Below are 19,787 nucleotides of genomic sequence, written 5' to 3'. Positions count from 1 at the left end.
CTACTCTCTCATCTCTCTCTCTCTCTCTCTCTCTCTCTCTCTCTCTCTCTCTCTCTCTCTCTCTCTCTCTCTCTCTCTCTCTCTCTCTCTCTCCTCCCTCCCCTCCCCTCCCCTCCCCTCCCCTCCCCCGCTCTCTCTCTCTTTCTCTGTGTCTCTCTTCACAAGCTTCAGCTTATTCAATGGAACGCTCAGTCTATATTCACTATGTCTATGATTTCCTCTTCGAATTACGTGCGACATTTATCTCAAAGAATCACCGTAGAAATCAACGATACGACTACGGATCGCGACAATTACTTAAACGAAACGATCGTTTCGCACGAGAGACGCTAGGCATTTATCCATCGCGTTCAAATAATTGTCGCGATCCGTAATCGAACAATTGATTTCCACGGTGATGGCAAAGCGCGAGGGTTCGGCGATCGCGTGTCCGTGTCGATCGCTGCCTATATTCGCACCGAGGGATCGCAGCTTCTTCTCCCGTGCTCGTCGCGAACGCGCGAACGAGAAAGAATATAATACGACGACGCGCAAACGGAGAAAGAATTATAATACGATGCGGAGCGGCGCGGTTCGCCCCCGCCACGTACGACTGTCGCCGCGTGAATGATCGCGAGCAACGGCCGTGAACTTTGGTTTCGGCGTAAACAACCCGGTCGCCGAGTACGTGTTTACATTCCGATCTGATGACGTAGCGCGGCCGACGCCTCGAACAAAAACGGTTTATAGTACCGCATCATTCGGCGCGCGACAGCCGAGCGCGGCGGACGTGTTTCGCGTGTTATCGTATCGCTCCTCATAACGCGATTGAGATCCGATATCACCGACGTTGTTAGGCTTTGGGCTCGACTCGTTCTCTTGTCATCTTCCAGCTGTTACTTTAGAGAGAGACAAACGCGAATGAAACTAGAGCCAACGGCACACGATACGATTTTTCCTACTGGATCGCTCACGAGAGCCAATCAGGATGCAGAGTTTTCGATCAGGTAACTCAAAGCTAAACGGCTCCTGATTGGCTCTCGTAAGTAATCCGGTAGGGAAAAATAGTATCGTGTGCCGTTGGCTTTAAGACTAAAGTTGAGCGACGTTCGGTGAAAACGAGCCTAATCCCTACGAGAATCTCGATCGTCCACGCCTACGCAACGCGAATCGCCGGGTAAAATGATAAACGAAAAATTATAATACCTCGATCGCTCGCCAAGCAATAATCGCTCTAAGAACTATTAGTGCAAAAATGCGCGTGTAATACAAAGCTTCGGCTTTCGTCGCGTTCGGGAGTGCCGTTTTACTCGATCGAATTAAAGACTCTTCAAAGCCCATTTGAACAAGTATTTGTGAAATGTCCGTTCCTGTCGATGGCCACACTTTAGAGATTTGGCAGTTTTTCCACTAAAAAACTCGCCGACTCGAAGTGGAGGCGAACTTGACGGAACAAAATGAATACGTTCACATCGACTTTGTAAACGGGAGTGTAAAATCGCGCCAACGATTTTTGTGTTCTCGCGAGTGTCCTGGAGGATAATCTGAGAGGATGAGCTGGCCTGGGGATGGCATCAGGCACCGGCGGAGCAACTTTATGGTGAGTGTTAATTTTTCATTTTGTGCCAAATTAATCTTTTCTCCGGTGCATTATCGAGTCGTTTCATTGCGTAAAGAATTATTTAGCGCCAGTAATTGATCAACCAATGTAGACAATTGATGACAGCCATCGGCCGTCATGCAATTTTCTACATCGTTTTAGTTCATAATTTCATAAATTCGAAACAATACTTAAAGGACGAGAAGTAATTTGAGATTTTACAAAAGTTTATTCTCGTGAAAATCTCTGCTTTTACGGAACAAGTTTCGCGCAATAATCATATATCAACATATCTAACCGAGTAAAAAGTTTTATACGCATATCTTGCACTATTTTAAGTTTTCTTGAACGCTATTTTAATAGAAATCTTTTATTTTCCTGTTACAGATTCATCGTAGTTAAACTCCGCTGCTGCGCGTCGGACGGTGAGTCCAATAATTTTTTAATGAGGCAACGAATCTACATTTTGTAGATCGTAGATGGTAGATGATACATTAGTATATCTCGTAGATCCTCTGGGAAAAATTTTGACCGGTTTTTGATGTAGTTAAGCAACTTAACGTTTCGGTTATTGTCACTTAAGTGAAAATTACTTTGCATTACTGAATATCGACAGAACTAATTGAGAGAATTGATTAGTATTACTTGAATATCTTGGATATAGATAGAACAGCTAATTGTGATTTTTACTTACGCGGGATAAAATTCGTAAAAGATTAGAGTTACGGACAATCTAAATAATTCGATTACTAATTGTGGGCCCCAAAATTTGTTGCAACTGACTTTTTTTTCCCAGAGTACATTTCGTAGATCGTAGATTGTAGAACATAAATTAGTATATCTCGTAGATCCGTTGCCTCAAAATTGATAGAGTACAATATAATTTCGTAATTATTTTATACATTTACTTTAACGAAAGGGAGTGATCGCGATTTTAACTGCGAAGGGTTGGGTGTCCCGTAATTTTCATGCAAAATATGACGAACATAATATATTCGAGCTAATCTCTTGTACTCTATCAATTTTTTATTAACAAATTTATATAAAAATTTATATAATGACGTGAGACAGTATATTTTATCGAGAACGCTAAAACTTAATATTATTTTCATACATCATTTGAAATTACTGATTAACTGGAAAGTCTTTTTTCTCTGGGTCTCACGTCATTTATTTTGTATGTGCACCCCGCGATATACACTTTCAAGATGCGTCTCGCATGAATACATGCACAGTCGCACGCATCTTCGTATTTTTACGGTTGTTTTCGCGGTCGGTTTTCGCGATTGATTTTTCAAAAAAAGTTCAAGAAATTATTAATTGTTTGACTTTATTAACGTTATAAATTTTAGTTTACCGCGGAATATAATTTAAATATATTAAAATATATATAAAACGCGAAGTAAATTTTGTTTCCGTATCTGTATTTGAATTGTGAATTCGAAGATCGAGTCAACACCTATTCTCGAGCAAATAACGAATGTCGAAATATATTTGATCAGTTTTATACAGTAAATATTTTGAATTAATTTTCTTCTTTAATTAACTTCTCGTGGTCGTGCATTTTTTTATACGATCGACGCTCGCATACAGTTCGAACCGTACGAAATATTTGTCGGTGACGATAATCCGACTATGGAAGGAATTTTCTTCCTTCCTGATATCTGGTCAAAATGACCAGACTGTAAGGCCAGAAGCAACGAAAGGTATGTCCAATCTGGCCCAACGAAGGGATACACCGAGTTTGTGGTCAATATTGGCCATTTTGATGTATTATGTGAATGTGTTGTACGATATATGTTGATTTCTTATGTGCAAAAATTCGGGTGGGTTATATTCTTTCCTTCTTTACTTATTCTTGCATATGTGCAAGATTAAAAAGACCCCTCTTAAATCGCGCGCGTATACCTCCAAACCTCTTATAAATCGCGTCGCGATTTTAACGAGACTCATAGGTTTATTAACAAAAAGGTGAAACGCGGATAGGTAGGAAAATGATAGGAAAATTAGTAAGACTATACAGCGGAAGTCGAGTAGGCAGAGACAGGGGAATATATCTCGATAATTAAAGATAAATAAAATTGTAACTGCAACATATTACCATTAAATATAATTATATTTGCCATTATTTTTAATAAAACACTTTCAATAAAATATATTAAGTTTGGTACAAAATCTGATACATTGAATTATACGAAATTGCTAATAGAAATAAAACATATCAATAAAATATGATGACTAATGATAAAAAAATCAAACTTTAACATACTTGCTTACAGTCTAACATAACTGTATTGTTAACAAAATTTTTAGCAATTATACGTATAATTTATATCTCAGTATTTTAACTTTGTTACAAGTAACGAGTTACTTTCCAACCCTGGTCGTAGCCATATCTCTCTCTTTCTCTCTCCCTCATTTCTTGTTGAAATTTATAAATTTTATAGGAATGAACGAATTTTAAACCACATGATTAATGATTTAAGCGTTCCGTTCTTGCAGTACAGCCTCCGTATTGAATCACTTTGAATTATACCGAATTTTATTATTGAGAAAGAGGACAACGTACGATAAGATTAAATTATAATTTAAGTACACTTTTATTTAAAGAATAATTATTTTATCTACTTTGTACATTATATAGGAAAAACATTTGAAATAGAATTGTATAGAAACAGGGTAGTCACTTGCACGAATAAAAATAATATACGTTTTTACAAGTCGCATCGCATAGTATAAATGTGTAGTGTAAAGGGAAGGCAAAAGCTCATGAATCGACAGTTAGCTGGGCGTCGGGCAAAAGTACTTTTTCTCCGGGTTTGAAGGCAGGCATTCCAAGATAAGGGCAACTGGCACATCTGAATGCATCTCCTAGGTAACACTAGATAAAAAGTTCAAAACAAAATACGAAATTTAAGTTTACACAGCTGCATCATAAAATACGACATATCGATGAACTTTTGAAGAAGAAAAAAAACGTATGAAACGTACACTTCCACAAGAGGATTTAACAGTGCCTTCCGGTGCAGCTTTGCCACTCAATTCTTCTGCGAGGCCGCATGAACAGTCCTTACACGCTTTTCGCTTGCCCGTTGTCGCACAAACTGAAAGCATCCGAACTCCTTAATTTACTCAGAAATTCACCAATTCTCTTTGTGAAACCGAAAATAAAAGTGACGCATATTTTCGCTTTTGATATAACGGTAAGCTCACCTCTTAGAGATGACGCATCTGGCTTTGCAAGGTCCGACTCGTCCAAAAGTTCATCTTCGTCTATAAAATCTTCTTCTACCGGGTCGTCTAGTTTCCATACATTAGTTGCCTTTTTCGCAAGTGAAAGGGGCATACTGGAACCCACCTAAATTATCACCGAAAGCTGTATACAAGGTTTCTCTTAAACGTTGCTCTAGTCACGGACGAGAACGACGAAGCTAGTTTACCTCAAACGGTGGTTTACTCGCTGACACTTTGCAAACATCCCCCACATCGCTGTATATTTTTAGCAAGAGACCTTTACTCTCCGGGTCCAAGCTCTTCCGCTCCGTATCCTTCACTTTAAAACCAGATAATTTCAACCTAGACACCCTGTCGGAATACGTAAGTACTGTATCCGGCTTCCTGTCTGCCGACAGCGGTTCATAAATGACAAGCGAGCCGTTGGGCTTCAGAATTCTCAGCGCTTCCGTTAAGAAATCCTCGTTCGTGCACGGTTGTTTAAAAATGGCAATGACGACATCGAAAATGGATGCCGCGTAACTTTCTAAAACCAGAATAGATGCAGAGATAGATTGGCGTCCTTCTCATTGCTAGGCCGGTCTACAATGAGTCGTCGTTGGTCATTAAGTCTAATCTACAATGTGCTCCCTGCGTCTAGAAACATTCTATTTTGTAGCTAATGTATACGTTCACAAAATTTATGCAAGTTGATAAATTGTATATTATACATTGTATAATCGTACATTGTTGACAAATTTGTTGAGCGTTTTCATCCGTTTATATAAAATAGAATGTTTCTAGATGCAGAAAGCACATTGTAGATTAGACTTTAGTCAGGGGGTCAATTTTGTGTCTTGCAACAGAGTGAACATGCTGAAAGTGAGAAAATGCTGCCGCAAACGCTTCGAAACGTTGTTCTCCTGCCACCTTTGCTGAAAGAAAGGAGGGGAAGAACACTCGCTGCTTGACCGCAATCAAAGCCACTCACTTTGAGCATTTTCACTATGTTGCAAGACACTGAATTGACCCCCTGACTAACGACTGACTCACTGCGGACACCTCGCATACAAGAACAGTCTCGCGCACGAGCGCACATATACTTTCTTTTTAACGTCACGCAAACGCCCAGTGGCTCGAACGTGACGTACACTCACCCTTTTTTACATCCGCTAAACCCGCAATTCGCAGTCTGCCGGAATCCCCGACGCGTTGCCCGACCGTGGCAGTAAAATCTGCCGCGTCATCCGTGGGCACGTCGCTCCCCGACACGACGAGTACCTCGTTTCCCTCGTCGACAGGAGACGTCATGTCGCGACCGCGGCTCAAGCGACAAGATGATTCCCGGGGCAGCTGAGTTGCGAAAAGTCCTTCGCCGCTTACGACGTAAACTGAAAGGCTAACCTGAGTCTTTGGAAGCCGGGCTCGCGCGGGATCAAACGAGCGTATCCTTCAATTCCGAGTTTTGAGGTTACCTCCGCCTCTCTCGTGCCGCTCGAGTCAACGAATGTCCGGAGTGTCTGGGCTGTCTGGGCATGCGCGCGCATACGTCGCCTCGCCGCCCCCCCCCCCCCCGCGGTTCCTCTTACCGCGCTGTGTTCGAATTCTCCATTTGTTTCCTGTATTTTTACACTCTTATTTTGAGCACGAAAAGAAAAACGTAATCGTGTAAATTTCTCACGAGACAAAAGTGAAACCAGCTCGCTTCTTCTCGGACCGAACACGCGCGCGTTTTACCCTCGCGATTGAATATGTGAAGACTTTTTTTTTTTCCATGAAAGGTAGATGGATTTTATTTTGCGTATGCAAAACCATTATCTTCGAGATTATCGCCTTACGACGGACTCAGAACTTGGCTCTGTGCTTCTCTGTACAATTTATTCATATAAAATATATGTACATATAAATAAGTAAACGGTTGATATCATACTCTATATTGTACAGCGTAACTGAATGAAAGATTTATATGTGTATATGTATATTACAGGAATCACCGAACTTATATAAATACAGATTGCCCCGCGATAAAAGCCGGTCTCTAGTATAGCCACCTGTTAGTTACAAAAATTGTTATTCAATATCACGCAATATTACCAGAATATTTAATATTCTATTAGCATTGCCCGATAATAAACAATATGACGTGCTTATAGGACAATACCGCGCCGCATACTTTTCATCATATGTACTTAATATCTTCAACAGCTCACGGGCGCATATATATATATATAACATCGTCGCAGAAATGCAAAATTGTATACACGTAAAACGTACAAAATATCTTCTCTGGCAGTCGTAGTCATGTTGTACTGTGGGGATTTTATTACAAAATAGAGGATTCGAATTTGCGAACAATGCAAACGCCCGTACTTCGTATGTGGCTACGAAATACGCCTGGCGATGATCTATAACGTTAATACAAAACTTAGTATATAAAGAAAAACTATTATAACCAATAGAATTGAACCGCGAGAAGTAGCAAGAGAGCCGAATTTTTTTTTGGTTAGAAAAATGTAGACGAATACAAAATAACGATGCCGTTGTACTGATACTATCGCCGCGATTAATACTAATGCAGTTTAGCTCCGCCTAAAATTAACGTTATCTATCACATATTACACAATCATTTTGTGGAACATTTCCTCTTCTCGTCACTCTCGAAGCCAGAGTCTAGATCGTCGCTCTGGCACTTCTTCAACGTACAACCCTTGGAGTTTTGTCTGCAAACACCCCGCTCTATCAACAACTTCTTAATACTATCTATCAAATGTTGAAAAAAATTCGGGTAGCCGTCGTAGCCAGGGAACACGTTAACATCTATTATCGCGTACTTCCCGGTGTGATTTTCAATTACGACATCTATTCCAACTAGAATGAGACCAAATATCTCTCGAATATTCTTAACAATCGTCTCGAATATCTGGTAATTTGGCTTGACAGTTAAGGGAATGTCTTGCTCGGACAATATAGACCACTTAGATCTGCTACAGCTCTTCGATATATCGTGCGAGTTGAAGAATATTGTACTCAACGAATTACAGTCTTCTTGGTAAAAGTTTTTAAAGCTAGGACGCTCGACCACGTGAAAACGATCGCCCACAACGAATAATTTATATAAAATAGCGTTATGATTAATGAAATCCTGAGCGACGCAGGGTAGATGACAGTCCTTCAAGTCCCTTTCGTTAAAGATAATCATCATCTGAAATCAAGAGCAAATTTTTACCCAACTCTTTACTCGCTTCGGACACTTTCGCATCTCGCGCGAAACACTTACCTTGTGCGCCTCGCTCGAACCATACGCAATCAGCGGCTTACAAACAAATGGATATTTAATACCACGCTTCTTTAACGTTGACGCTATCTCATGGACATTTCTGCTCTTGATCTCTACAAAATTAGGGGTAAATATGTCTGAAAAGAAGTAAACCAATGTTAAATACACAGCTCAATTCCGCGGCGGTTCGCGTATACGAGTTATAAATACATACCTTTAAACCGAATGCCTTCTTGTATAAATTCGTAAGATTTACATCGATTGCTTAAATTCCTAATATTGTCCAGAGGATCGATGACAATCAGGTCTGGATGCTTGGCAATGTACTCTTGAAGTCGCGAGACAATATCTTCGGCCTGTAAAAGACACGCTAGTGTCATGGACAATCAAAAAAAAAAAGAACGGAGCGAACATCGCCCCGAAACACCTTCGTACATTTTTATCACCGCTCTCCGCGTGCGACTGCATATCCGTCAGCTTGTGTAGGAAAACGTGTAATGGTCCCTGCTTCTCGAAGCTTAGATTCACGTCGATCTGAAACGCAGACGGAAGCTGTTAAGACATTAGAAACACTCCTCGGTATTCCTTACGTTATTCTCTGCCTTGCGTTGCATCTACGACTAAAACAACGTTGACGAAACCGAGCCCAAGTCTGTTCTAGGCCCGGTTTCACCAAACGTTGCTTAACTTTAATCTCAGTTTAATTCACGTTTGTCTCTTTCTGCAGTAACAGCCGGAAAGAGACAAAGGACGAATTAAGCTAAGCTTCAAGTTAAACAACGTTGGTGAAACCGGGTCTTAGTCGTAGACGTAAGACTAGTGTATACGACTTGTGTTTTTCGCTGCCTCGCCTCACGTCTACGACTAATTGTAAGGCCCGGTCTGCAACGAGTTGTCAGTCAGAAGTCAGAACCGTACGTCAACCCGTTTCCTTTCTGGGCAAAAGGAAAAAGGACCGACGTATAGTTCCGACTTCTGGCGAACAACTCGTTGCAAACCTGGGCCTGAGACAGACTTAAGCCTGGTTTCACCAACGTTGTTCAACTTCAAGCTCGGCTTAATTCGTTCTTCGTCTCTTTCCAACTGTTACCTTAGAAAGAGCCAAGCACGAAGCAAACAAAGATTAAAGCTAAGCGACGTTTGACGAAACCGGGCCTCGAGCGTTCACGTATCGTTCTCTGTCATCAGCCTGAGAAAAGTTGAAAGACCATGCGCCGTGTAATCTTATTCCATCCCGTGCTTAGGCGTCTCTCTCGAGAAAAACAGCACGCGCCTCGCGATCGAAACCACAACCGTGCTAGACGTGAAATACATAAATCTCCCTGCCTCTAGCGGCAATACAAATTAGAGAAAGGTCTGGCGAGGGTGTGCGAGCCAGCGCGTCGCCAAGTTCGAACGTTTCTCTCACCATCTTGAGGCGAAAGCCCTCGGACTCGCATATGTCCTCGAAGTCGGTCCAGTTGAACTTCTGCCGCTTCCTCTCGGGCACCCAGTAGCCGATGACACACTTGTCGCACATCCTGCCCTCCTCGCTCGCGCCAGCCGCGCCGCGCTGGCACCGATCGCGCGCGGGTCGGCGCTCGAGCGACGGCGCCCGCGGCTCGCCGCACGTCGTCCCCGGGTCCCGCGCGAGACGGTCGGCGGCCCTCATCCTCGCGGCGCCGCTCGCACGCTCCTCCGCGGGGCCAGCCTCATACTCGCGCAGCGTGGCGGCGGGAGGTTAGGTCTCCTCCGTCACGTCGAGACCCGCCGTCGCTCTCTCCGCGATCCCCGTCCGGACCCGTCGTCGGCCGTCGTCGGGGGGTTGGGGGGGCGGCACACGCCTCGTCGCCGAGAATCGAGACCGCGTCCCTTCGCCGCGTTTCCTTGGCTCGTCGCGCACGTCGGCGTCGCCAGATCTCCGTTGTTTACTTTCCGACGCACACGCCGCCGGAAGTGTACCCCTCTTTATCGGACGTGCGTGATCGCCGGGTAAACACGCGGCTCCTACGGTTCCCGCCAGTTCCCGCCAATTACCGCGTCCTCGCCCGGCACTGCCGGCGATACACTCGTAGGAGACGCGGAGAAGACGCACCACGACGTTCCCTCGACCCTCTGGAACGTTGAAATACGCTCCTCCGCGCTGCGAGCCGGGGCCTCGTGATCGCTCGAGAATGCGGTAAACAACTTACCGTGGTTATCGTAAAAAAAATGTTAGGTGTAAAGTACGAGATCGATGCAGGGTTAACAGATAACGCTCGATCTTATCTGCAACTATTATTTTTATTAAATATGACTGCTACACTGTTCTAAGTAATCCGTAATTAAACTGTGACTCGGCAAATGTGCGAGCGATAATTCTCGCCTTCCACGTTGTGCTTTTACGATTACAGCTGCGGCTCACTTGACGCTACAAGCGCTTCGGAGTCTTTCTCCTCCGTTTAATAAAGAGAGAAGTAGAAGAAAAATGCTTTGAAGCATTTCGGTCTCTTCCATCGCAATGAGACTAGATCCTAGTGGCACAATATATTGGCGCAATATTTGAAAATAATGTAAATCTAGTATTGCCAATATTGGCCCAGTATTGTAAGCCTTCTCTTATTTAACAATATTGGTCTAATATTGTATCAATATTTAACAATACAGTAAGAATATTGTTAGAAATGCATTGGCCAATATTGTCCAACGTAAAGCTAATACTGGTATAAGTGTAAATATTGCGCGATAATAATTATATAATATTAGATTTATATTGGAAGTGCATTGGCCAATATTTAACAATGCAATAAGAATATTTGTCTAATATTGTTATATTAGACCACTATTCTTATTGCATTGTTAAATATTGGCCAACACACTTCCAATATGAAGCTGATATTATATAATTATTATCGCGCAATATTTATACCATGACCAATATTGGCTTTACGTTGGACAATATCGGCCAATGCATTTCTATAGTCAACATTGGACCAATGCACTGTGCTACTAGGGGAGCCACGCAAAACCCTGTTTAAAATAATAGAATATGATCGGGTTACATTGGTTAACGTGCATTTTCAATGTAAATTAATAAGACTTATTTATTTACATTGAAATTGCATGTAATTTAATGCGAACATAGAAATGTCTTTAATTTGCCAGTAATAGACAACAACAATCAAGCTTTCTAGTCGACATTAACCGGCCAATGTTTTAATACAAAAAATTTATTGCGAAATTGCGAAAAATATTACCTCAGCCAGCGTCTCTGACGAAGTCAAACCCTGACTGATTGTGAGTAATATTTTTCTCAATAAATTTTCTGTATTAAAACATTGACCGGTTAATGCCAACTGAAGCTTGATTATTGCAATCTAATGTAATTCCATGATATTCTATTTAATATTGTAAACAGGGAAGCGATGATAGGTCATTTCTCATGTAGCGTAGGGCACTCCAGCAATATTGCGGCAACGTTGCAACACGAAACATTCCAACGATATTGTAGGAACAACGTGACCACAATAAGGTATAAAATTTTCCGACAATATCGCAGGTGCGTCGCAACGTTTACCGAGCATTCCACGCGGATTGATAATGGCAGGCCGTTATCGCACGACACGGAGTAAAAATCGTCGGAGAAAGAGAGCAGATCGGCGCCATCCACGATAAGTCGGGGAGTCACGCCGTCGCGCCGGAGGGGATCCGTTCTTAAACGCGTCCGGAACTTTCCAGCAGGGTCTGCAAGAGGGAACGAGGGTTTATAGTCGCGCGGCACCATTCCCGCGTCTTGTCGGCACACGGAGACTCCGCTTACCGCCGTGGAGTCGTTCAGGGACGTCAGCATGCTTCTGGTGACGAGAACCGTCACGCTGCTGTCGCGATCCATCGCGTTGTCCTCGAGCAGGTCGCGCCTGCTCCTCAGCACGCGCACCTCGCCGAGGGAGTACGAGCAGGAGCTCGGCATGTACAGCTCGCCCTCGGAGTGCGACGTCTCGGAGGTGGTGCCGACCTGAAACCCGCGAGCCGAGTTTAGATTCGCCAATGCGACGTCGATGCTTATCGCGAATTCTTCTTCGCGTCGCCGCGAAGCTCGGATCAAATCCAGCGCGATAAAATCCAGCGGAATTACGACCGGAATCGCTCATTATATATTGTTTCGCGGGGCGATTCGGTTTAAAGCGATAACGCGTTTCATCACATTACTATGCTAATTTAGAACGTCGTTTGTAGCATTAATATAAGTAATTTATTGCATTATCATAATGAGAAGAGGGGAGAGAATGAGAATAAAGCGGAAATTTACTCGTACCGATACATGTATACGTATCTGTTTCAGTTTAGCGTTATTACAGAAACTTCACACGTTTCTGTCTCTCTACTGCTTCCCTATACTCTATTCTATAACACCAAAGTAACCGTATACTACATTTATATCGATGTTGCGTAACTGTTACTTTAATGCTTGCTAGATAATTATTAAAGTAAAGCCTAATCTACAATGTGCTCTTCCATCTAGAAACATTCTAAATATTTTGTAGTCAACGAATACGAGTTCCCTATAGATTTACAATAGTTCCAGAGTTCTTGATGGGTTTAAGAAATAGTTCTGCCCATTAAAGACGTTAAAATGAATTTTTTTATGGGGGACTAACTTCACGCAGCCTCCATTTTCGTAAAAACTAATTTTTTACTGGAGTTCTGGATAGATTTCGCATAGTTCTAGAGTTCTTGATACATTTTAACAATAGTTCTGCACAAGAAAGTAAAAAAAGTCGCTTCTCGGCTCTCTGAGCTAAGATGGAATTGGTCGCTTCTCGGCTCTCTGAGCTAAGATGGAATAAGTCACATCTCAGCTCTCTGAGCTAAGATGGAATAAGTTGCATCTCGGCTCTCTGAGCTAAGATGGAAGTAATCGCTTCTCGGCTCTCTGAGCTAATTGTAAGATGGAATTGGTCGCTTCTCGGCTCTCTGAGCTAAGATGGAATAGGTCACATCTCGGCTCTCTGAGCTAAGATGGAATAGGTCGCATCTCGGCTCTCTGAGCTAAGATCGAAGTGGACCAATTCCATCTTAGCTCAGAGAGCCGAGAAGCGATTACTTCGATCTTAGTTCAGAGAGCCGAGATGCGACCAATTCCATCTTAGCTCAGAGAGCCGAGAAGCGATTACTTCCATCTTAGTTCAGAGAGCCGAGAAGCGACTAATTCCATCTTACAATTAGCTCAGAGAGCCGAGATGCGACCTATTCCATCTTAGCTCAGAGAGCTGAGAAGCGACCAATTTCATCTTAGCTCAGAGAGCCGAGAAGTGATTTTTTTACTTTTTTGTGCAGAACTATTGTTAAAATGTATCAAGAACTCTAGAACTATGCGAAATCTACCCAGAACTTAATTAAAAAATTAGTTTTTACGAAAATCGGGGGCTGCGTAAAGTTAGCCCCCCATTTAAAAAAAATTCATTTTAACGTCTTTAATGGGCAGAACTATTTCTTAAACCCATCAAGAACTCTGGAACTATTGTAAATCTATAGGCAACTCGTAAAAAAAGTTAAATTTTTAAATAATGGAGGCTAACTTTACAGGGGTTACAATCGTACATTGTCGACAAATTTTTTAGCGTTTCGATTTGTTTATACAGGGTGAGTACAAAGTACCGAACCGGTGAAATATCTCGACAAATATGGAAGATACGAAAAAATGTTTCAGACAAAAGTTGTTCATATATTAATCAGCAGAATAAGATAGTATAATAAACAATAGGGAGTTCCATTTAAAAAATAACGGCGACCTCCATATAACCATAAAAAATTTATTTTTTCGAAAATTTATTTTACCATTATATAGCCTTTTTGAAACGTACAACTTTTGTCTGAAACATTTTTTCGTATCTCCCATATTTGTCGAGATATTTCACCGGCCCGGTACTTTTTCCTCACCCTGTACAAAACAGAATGTTTCCAGCAGAGAGCACATTGTAGATTAGGCTTAATAGTTGCCCAGTAAACACCGAGCATCAGTTATATTGCATTTATGTTACAATTTCTCGCTCAACAATGTAAATGTAATATAAATGTACTCGGCGTTTGCTGGGTAGAAGAAACTTTCTACTCACTCTCCTTGCGTTTGCGCTCGATACGCCATTGGTCGACCTGCAAATACAAAGATTAGATAAAATGTTTAAATTCAGGCGAGAAATGTTGTTTCGGAATCGCGTTTAAATTCCCGACAGCCTCACTGTATTCACCTGTCGTAATCCAGCAGCGTGCTGCTGACGCTAGAACTGGAGCTGGATAAGACATCAGTTTTATAATTCCGCGGTCTCTCTGTCAAGTCGATCGGCGGCCGCCGCCCGTTTCTCGTGGTTTCCCGAGGCCCCGAGACCTCGATTCTACGGTTCTCGGCCGTCATCGATCTGCCAATTTCCTCGTTCCCCCTAGCCCTCGTCGAATTGTCCTCCGTAGCAACGTCACGGGAGATCTGCTTGTTACGCGACGCGATTTCCTGCGGGGATGGCTCGTCACTTTTCGGCGCGACGCAATTCCGCGGAGGATCCGCCGAGTGTTTATTCGCAGGGTCGATCTTCTCCTTAATCGCGGCGTGTCGCGGATCAGTTTCTGCTTCACGTGGACCTCCGGTGTCTTTCCTCGTCGACGAACGCACGGGATTAACGTCTGTTTTCGTTGGGGATTCATCGATAAACTTGACACCCGAGCTCGCTCGCTCGCTCCTCATCTCCGAAACTTTCGACGAGACGAATAGTACCTCCTGGTCCGCCGGCGTGATAATGTCACCCGTTTTCTCGCTTCCAATTTCCTTCGCGGCTTCTCGCGGAACGTCCGACGATCGCGCGTCGATCAGCTGCTCGGCTTGCTTGGTAATTCCGTTTGCGTTTCGATCGTTATTGGTTCGCCCATCATTTGCCTTATCTTCTCCGAGCCTTTTGTTATTTATACTATCCTCCTTATTCTCGGATACCGCGCGCGTGGTAATCGAATCGGCGGCTTCCGCCTCGCGTTTCCCCCTTGATCTCGCGGATGCAATTTTCGTAGATAAACGTTCGAGATTCCCCGCGAGATTTTCGTCGTCGTCGTCGTCGTCGCTGCGGATATCGGAAATCTGCTTTAACGACTCGGCCTCCGAGTTTCCCTTGCTGTTGTTCTTACTGTTATTCTTGGAACCTCGATCAGGCTCGAAATGAGCCGCGGGACCAACGTTTTCCCCCGTTTCCGGAAACGCGGGAGCGACGGAGAGACGTTCATCGGGATTCCCGGGATCTTTAGACTCGTCGACGATCAGCCCGGCATTATTCTTTGTTTGCGCACGCGAAATTGCTTCTTCGGTCGCACTTGTCCGCATCAAGGAACCAGCGACGCTCCGAGGAAGCGTCTCCTCCGGATTTTTCTCGTCGACGCCTTTGTCCATTTGATTTTTAGCATCGACGTCCGCGCTTTCCACCCGGTCCGTGTCCCCCTTGCCATTATTCCCAGAGCGTTGAACAGACTCGCAGCGGGCCGTGGACCGAACGCTCTCTCTCGTCTCGCGACACTCGGAAAAGTCGATGGAGCGTCCGCCGGGGCTTCTGAGCTCGTAGGAATTTTTGCCGACCCGTCCGTTCTCGCTGGCGTCGACCTCTCCTCGCTTTTGTCGCGTCCCTCCTCCTCTCGACGTCGGTCCGTCGATCGGCGATGCTTTCGCTCGTGCCGAGGCATCGCTTCCCTGGTCGGGCTGACTTTTAACGTTGATCAAGATGTCTCTCAGAACACCCAGGGTTTCCGTTTGACGGATCGACTCGGCCTCGCGCAAGTGATCCAGGAGCTTTTGCACCGCCGCGGGCGTGACCGCCGGCTCCCTCAAGGCGCTCGCGACCTTCCCCTCGACGCTGCGTTTCTCGTCCTGCAGAATGTAGGCGACGAGCCGGTCCGTGGCCTGGAACGCGTCTCTCCGCGCGGGCATCTCCCCGTCGTCGGCGTGTTCCTTCCCGGGATGCCGAATCTCGCGTCCGAAGAGTTTACTCGCGGACGACTTGGCGTCCCGAGCGACCTCCTCCTGACGAGGACGGCGCGTCTCCGTGCGCGTGCTGGATAACGCGGGCACCAGGCCGGAGAACGTCGTGACGTCCGACCTGTCCATCGACTCTTCCGATAAGCGCGCCTTAGCCGCCGACCGTTGGGCCCCGTCGCTGTCGCGAGATGTCCTGGGGTCGTCGCTCGCATCCGACGCCGGGAACACGCTAGACCCCACGGAGTTCTTCGAGTAATTGCCGCGAGAACCGTTGTCCCCCGCGAAAGCCGACGATTTCGTGCCTGCCGCACTTGGTCCCCTCGGATCCTCGTCGGTTTCGTGAGTCTCCGAGACCGTCAGGTCCTCGTTTCTCAGCTCGGTCTCCAGAATCGACGCTCGAGCCGACTGCTCGTTCAACGCGAGAAACTTGTTGTTATCGTCTAACGAATCCCGAGAAAGTTTCTCGCGATACGCGTCTCGCCGCGCGCGCTCGTCCTCGTCCAGCTTGTACGTCGTGAATTCAGGGCCCGACAGTAATTCCGAGAGATTCCTGGCCGCGCGGACGACGCGCTCGATCTGCCGGTCGTTGGAGTACAAGATTGTATCCAGATCGTCGAGACGCGGCCGATACAGGTCGATCTCATCCAGACTGTCCTCCACCCGGGAAACGTCCGTGCGGCCCGAGGCGGGAGATCGACGACGCGCGTCCTCGCTTGCGGGATCGCGCGGTCCGTCTTGCCCGTTATGACTATCGAACGTGCACGGAAAGCGTCCATCAATCGTCCGATAAGGACTTTCCGCCTCTCGACGGCCCGAGGCGATATTTTCGCGCCGAGGGAAACCCGTTTTCCTCGACGCGTCGCCGGCAAGCGACGGCTGTGATCGATCACCTTGGTCTTCCTCCGCCTGGATCTTATCTTCAATGTTTTCGTCGTTGCGCGGACAGTCGGCGCCGCCTCTTCTACAGAATATTCCGCCATCCTCCGCGTAACGGATCTCCGTATCGCCGCCGCGGGCGAATCCCTCGTGCTCCCCGTTTCTCGCTTTGTCCCTCAACCTTTCACTCCTATCCGTCCTCGGAGTCTCAATCGTGGCGAACTTGGTCGCGACCCGGCTCGTCGCGCTATTCAGACGCTCGGATCTTGCCGCGCCTTCGTCATCCCGCGGATCAGGTTGCCGATCCCTCCTCTCCTGTCTGTAAGTTCGGACCTTCGGAGACTCGATTCGCCCATCGTCTCGTCTGGAATCGGAGTCCCCGACCTTTTCAAGGTCCTTTTCGCTCGCAGGATTCGTCGGTGCCGCTTCGGTCGCAGCTTCGACAATCGGTCTCTCCCGTTGCAGCGTGTCCAGTCTCACGCGCCAAGTCCTCGGCGCCCCTTCCGGGTGGCTCGCGTCTCCGATGGCGTCGTGACGCAGGGTGTAAGTGGCCGTATTCGCGCGGCTCTGCGCCCGGGACGAGTCCGGCGAGATGTGCACATCCTCCAGGTTCTGCCTGGTCAGTTCCCGGTCGACGATGTGCACCGACGGCCCTATTTGGATCCCGCACGCGTTCCCTCGCGCCGACGACGTCCGCCGACGTTCGCGAGCCCGATCGTCGCGTGCCGTCGCCTCGTTCGCGTCCCCGAGCGAGTCCCTCGACGACGCTGGCACGGGCGACGCGCGTCCACGCGACGTCCGACCGTCGCTTCCGTATCCCAGGGACGACCAGTCGGCACGCCGTCGTCGCGACGCCCGAAATTTCGGCGCCGACAAATCGATCCGGCGTACGGTGACACGAGGAGAATCGCGCTTCCCCGAGCCCGCGCTCGCCTTGCCGTTCGCCCCCGATGATCTCGGGGAGGACGCGTCGTGAAGCTTGGAGGTCACCAGCTCGCGAACGTACAGCCGCTCCTCCGCCTCGTCGTCCAGCGGCGGCTCGTCCGAATACCTGGACGCACGCGGTCATATAAGTTAATCAATTATTAATTTTTTTATTAAGTTTGTAGATAATAATATCGATCGATCGGCAAATTTAGGTGAAATCCAATTCGAAAACTGGACGCTGTTATATACAGGGTGGGGCAATAACTTCGTCGACCTCGAATTTCTCCGCTATTTTTAGAGATATGACAAAATTATAATTACGAAAGTTGCACTGTATCAAGGGAGGCATAACATGTTGGTAATATTTTTTCAAAAAGTGGAGGCGCTTCGGAGAGTTCGAGGTCACCGTCAATTTTTTAAATGGATCCCCTCTTGTTTATTATACTATCTTTTTCTACTAAGTAAAACGAACAACTTTTGTCTGAAACATTTTTTGATTTGTCTAAAACAATGAAAGGTGCAAGATATAATGATAAATGGTCTCATAAAATTCTTCATAATGCCGAATCGTCCCACGATCGCACGATTTTCAGGATGAATCTTAAGGGAAAATTCTCTCCGTGTGGAAAAACGACTCTTAACTTCCAAATAAAATATGAGACGGAATGTTCCTATCTCTGAATCGGGGGGGTTTTTTTTTCTACTCACGTATTTCTATTCCGCTGTGCGGAATCGAAGCTCGACGCTGCGCAAACTTCCCTGAGTTGGATCTCTGCATTGTTAATAATCCTCTCGGCGTTTTCGAGCGCGGTCGACGTTTCGGGACTTAGGACGAGACCGGAAGGCTGCGCCTCGACCGATCGGTTCGCGTTAGGCTGCAACGGATAACGGACGGTTATCGTGAAAAGTATATTCGGGTGATCGAATGTTGTTGAGATAAGATCGTAAATATTCATTACCGTTCCCTCGTCGATAACGCGTCTCGCTCTCTTGCACGATTCCCCGCCGCTTCCGCAAACTCTGCTCGTGGCTATCGATTTTTTAGATACGGCGGTCGCAGGACGTCGATTCCCATTGTGTATTGCGATGTCATTATCCTTCCTGCGCGCTGCATTTCCCTCGTGTCTGCAATAACACGTGCGAACGGAAGTCATCTCCCCTGGAGACGTCGTGGAACAGACTCCGTTGTACGTTTCCGGCGAACTCGAATTTTCCCTGTAACAGGAAAGAGATATATCCGCCTGGAATAATATTTTCGCGCGAGGATAATAAAACGCGAGAGGCGATCGTCCACGAATTAAACATCTTCGGGAGATGACACGTGCATTAATTACGTCTCGTCGTATTCATAATTTAAAAACTGCATTGGCGAGCTTGATAACTTTTGCTGATAGCTTCCGCGCGCAGGCGCAAGCGATAGCAAATAATTGAAGTAATCACCCGGCGCATTTCCGACCACGTGTCGCGTTAACAGAGTGTGAAAAAATAATGCGGCTGCTCTTTCTCGTGCGATAACGTGTGTCGCGTGTCTCGCGAATGAAACATTAACAGCTAAATATCCGTAGTGACCTAACCATGTCCATTGTACGCTCGCTAAAATATGCATCAATTGGCAAGCGCGATGCGCGGCGTCCTTGTCGACACGTGCACGTGCCGTTTATCCCCAATTATAGTAGGCAAACAACGAGGAGCGTGATTAAAACGGAAAAGATTATCATGCGTGCCCTTGGGAAAATTGACTTTCAATGAAAATCAAGTTTTTTTAAAATAATCTTTCAAAATCTAAGGGTTTACTCAAAGCTTGAGCGAAAACTGATTAATTGTGTAATATAGTTTTACAATCATGCACTTCCGTTTGACCGGGAGATAATCTTTCTCGGACAAGTACGGAGGCACGAAATAGACTCGTGAGAGTCAAGGGTGCGGGATAAAAATTCTGTCGCGTGTAAAGT

The 19,787-nt window shown here is 45.7% G+C and overlaps 3 protein-coding genes across 4 annotated transcripts; all 3 read right to left on the bottom strand.

The window, feature by feature from the left end:
* Positions 1 to 4,160: 4,160 nt before the first annotated feature.
* LOC105569712 (anamorsin homolog) lies at positions 4,161 to 6,334 on the bottom strand. The gene is made up of 5 exons (XM_012026387.1): positions 5,950 to 6,334; positions 5,020 to 5,339; positions 4,793 to 4,937; positions 4,571 to 4,683; positions 4,161 to 4,460 (listed from the first exon to the last, which is right to left on the bottom strand). The coding sequence occupies exons 1-5, from the start codon at positions 6,101 to 6,103 to the stop codon at positions 4,347 to 4,349; spliced, it is 846 nt and encodes a 281-aa protein (XP_011881777.1). The 5' UTR covers positions 6,104 to 6,334; the 3' UTR covers positions 4,161 to 4,346.
* Positions 6,335 to 6,651: 317 nt separating this feature from the next.
* LOC105569711 (inositol-tetrakisphosphate 1-kinase-like) lies at positions 6,652 to 9,641 on the bottom strand. Of its 2 annotated transcripts, none has more exons than XM_012026385.1 (5): positions 9,478 to 9,641; positions 8,505 to 8,603; positions 8,284 to 8,425; positions 8,070 to 8,206; positions 6,652 to 7,994 (listed from the first exon to the last, which is right to left on the bottom strand). In XM_012026385.1, the coding sequence occupies exons 1-5, from the start codon at positions 9,586 to 9,588 to the stop codon at positions 7,416 to 7,418; spliced, it is 1,068 nt and encodes a 355-aa protein (XP_011881775.1). In that variant the 5' UTR covers positions 9,589 to 9,641; the 3' UTR covers positions 6,652 to 7,415. The 2 variants fall into 2 exon arrangements, with proteins under 2 accessions (XP_011881775.1, XP_011881776.1); XM_012026386.1 differs by lacking the exon at positions 9,478 to 9,641 and adding an exon at positions 9,160 to 9,423.
* Positions 9,642 to 11,460: 1,819 nt separating this feature from the next.
* LOC105569798 lies at positions 11,461 to 19,387 on the bottom strand. Its single transcript, XM_012026527.1, has 4 exons — positions 18,544 to 19,387; positions 14,276 to 17,959; positions 14,144 to 14,180; positions 11,461 to 12,042 (listed from the first exon to the last, which is right to left on the bottom strand). Exons 1-4 carry the CDS (start codon positions 18,987 to 18,989, stop codon positions 11,461 to 11,463), a joined length of 4,749 nt encoding a protein of 1,582 aa, XP_011881917.1. The 5' UTR covers positions 18,990 to 19,387.
* Between the last annotated feature and the right edge of the window lie 400 nt (positions 19,388 to 19,787).

The sequence above is a fragment of the Vollenhovia emeryi genome, unplaced genomic scaffold, assembly GCF_000949405.1.
Source record: "Vollenhovia emeryi isolate VEMERY1.0 unplaced genomic scaffold, V.emery_V1.0 DF939123.1, whole genome shotgun sequence".
Lineage (NCBI taxonomy): Eukaryota > Metazoa > Arthropoda > Insecta > Hymenoptera > Formicidae > Vollenhovia > Vollenhovia emeryi.
This window is presented reverse-complemented; position numbering and strand designations above follow the sequence as displayed.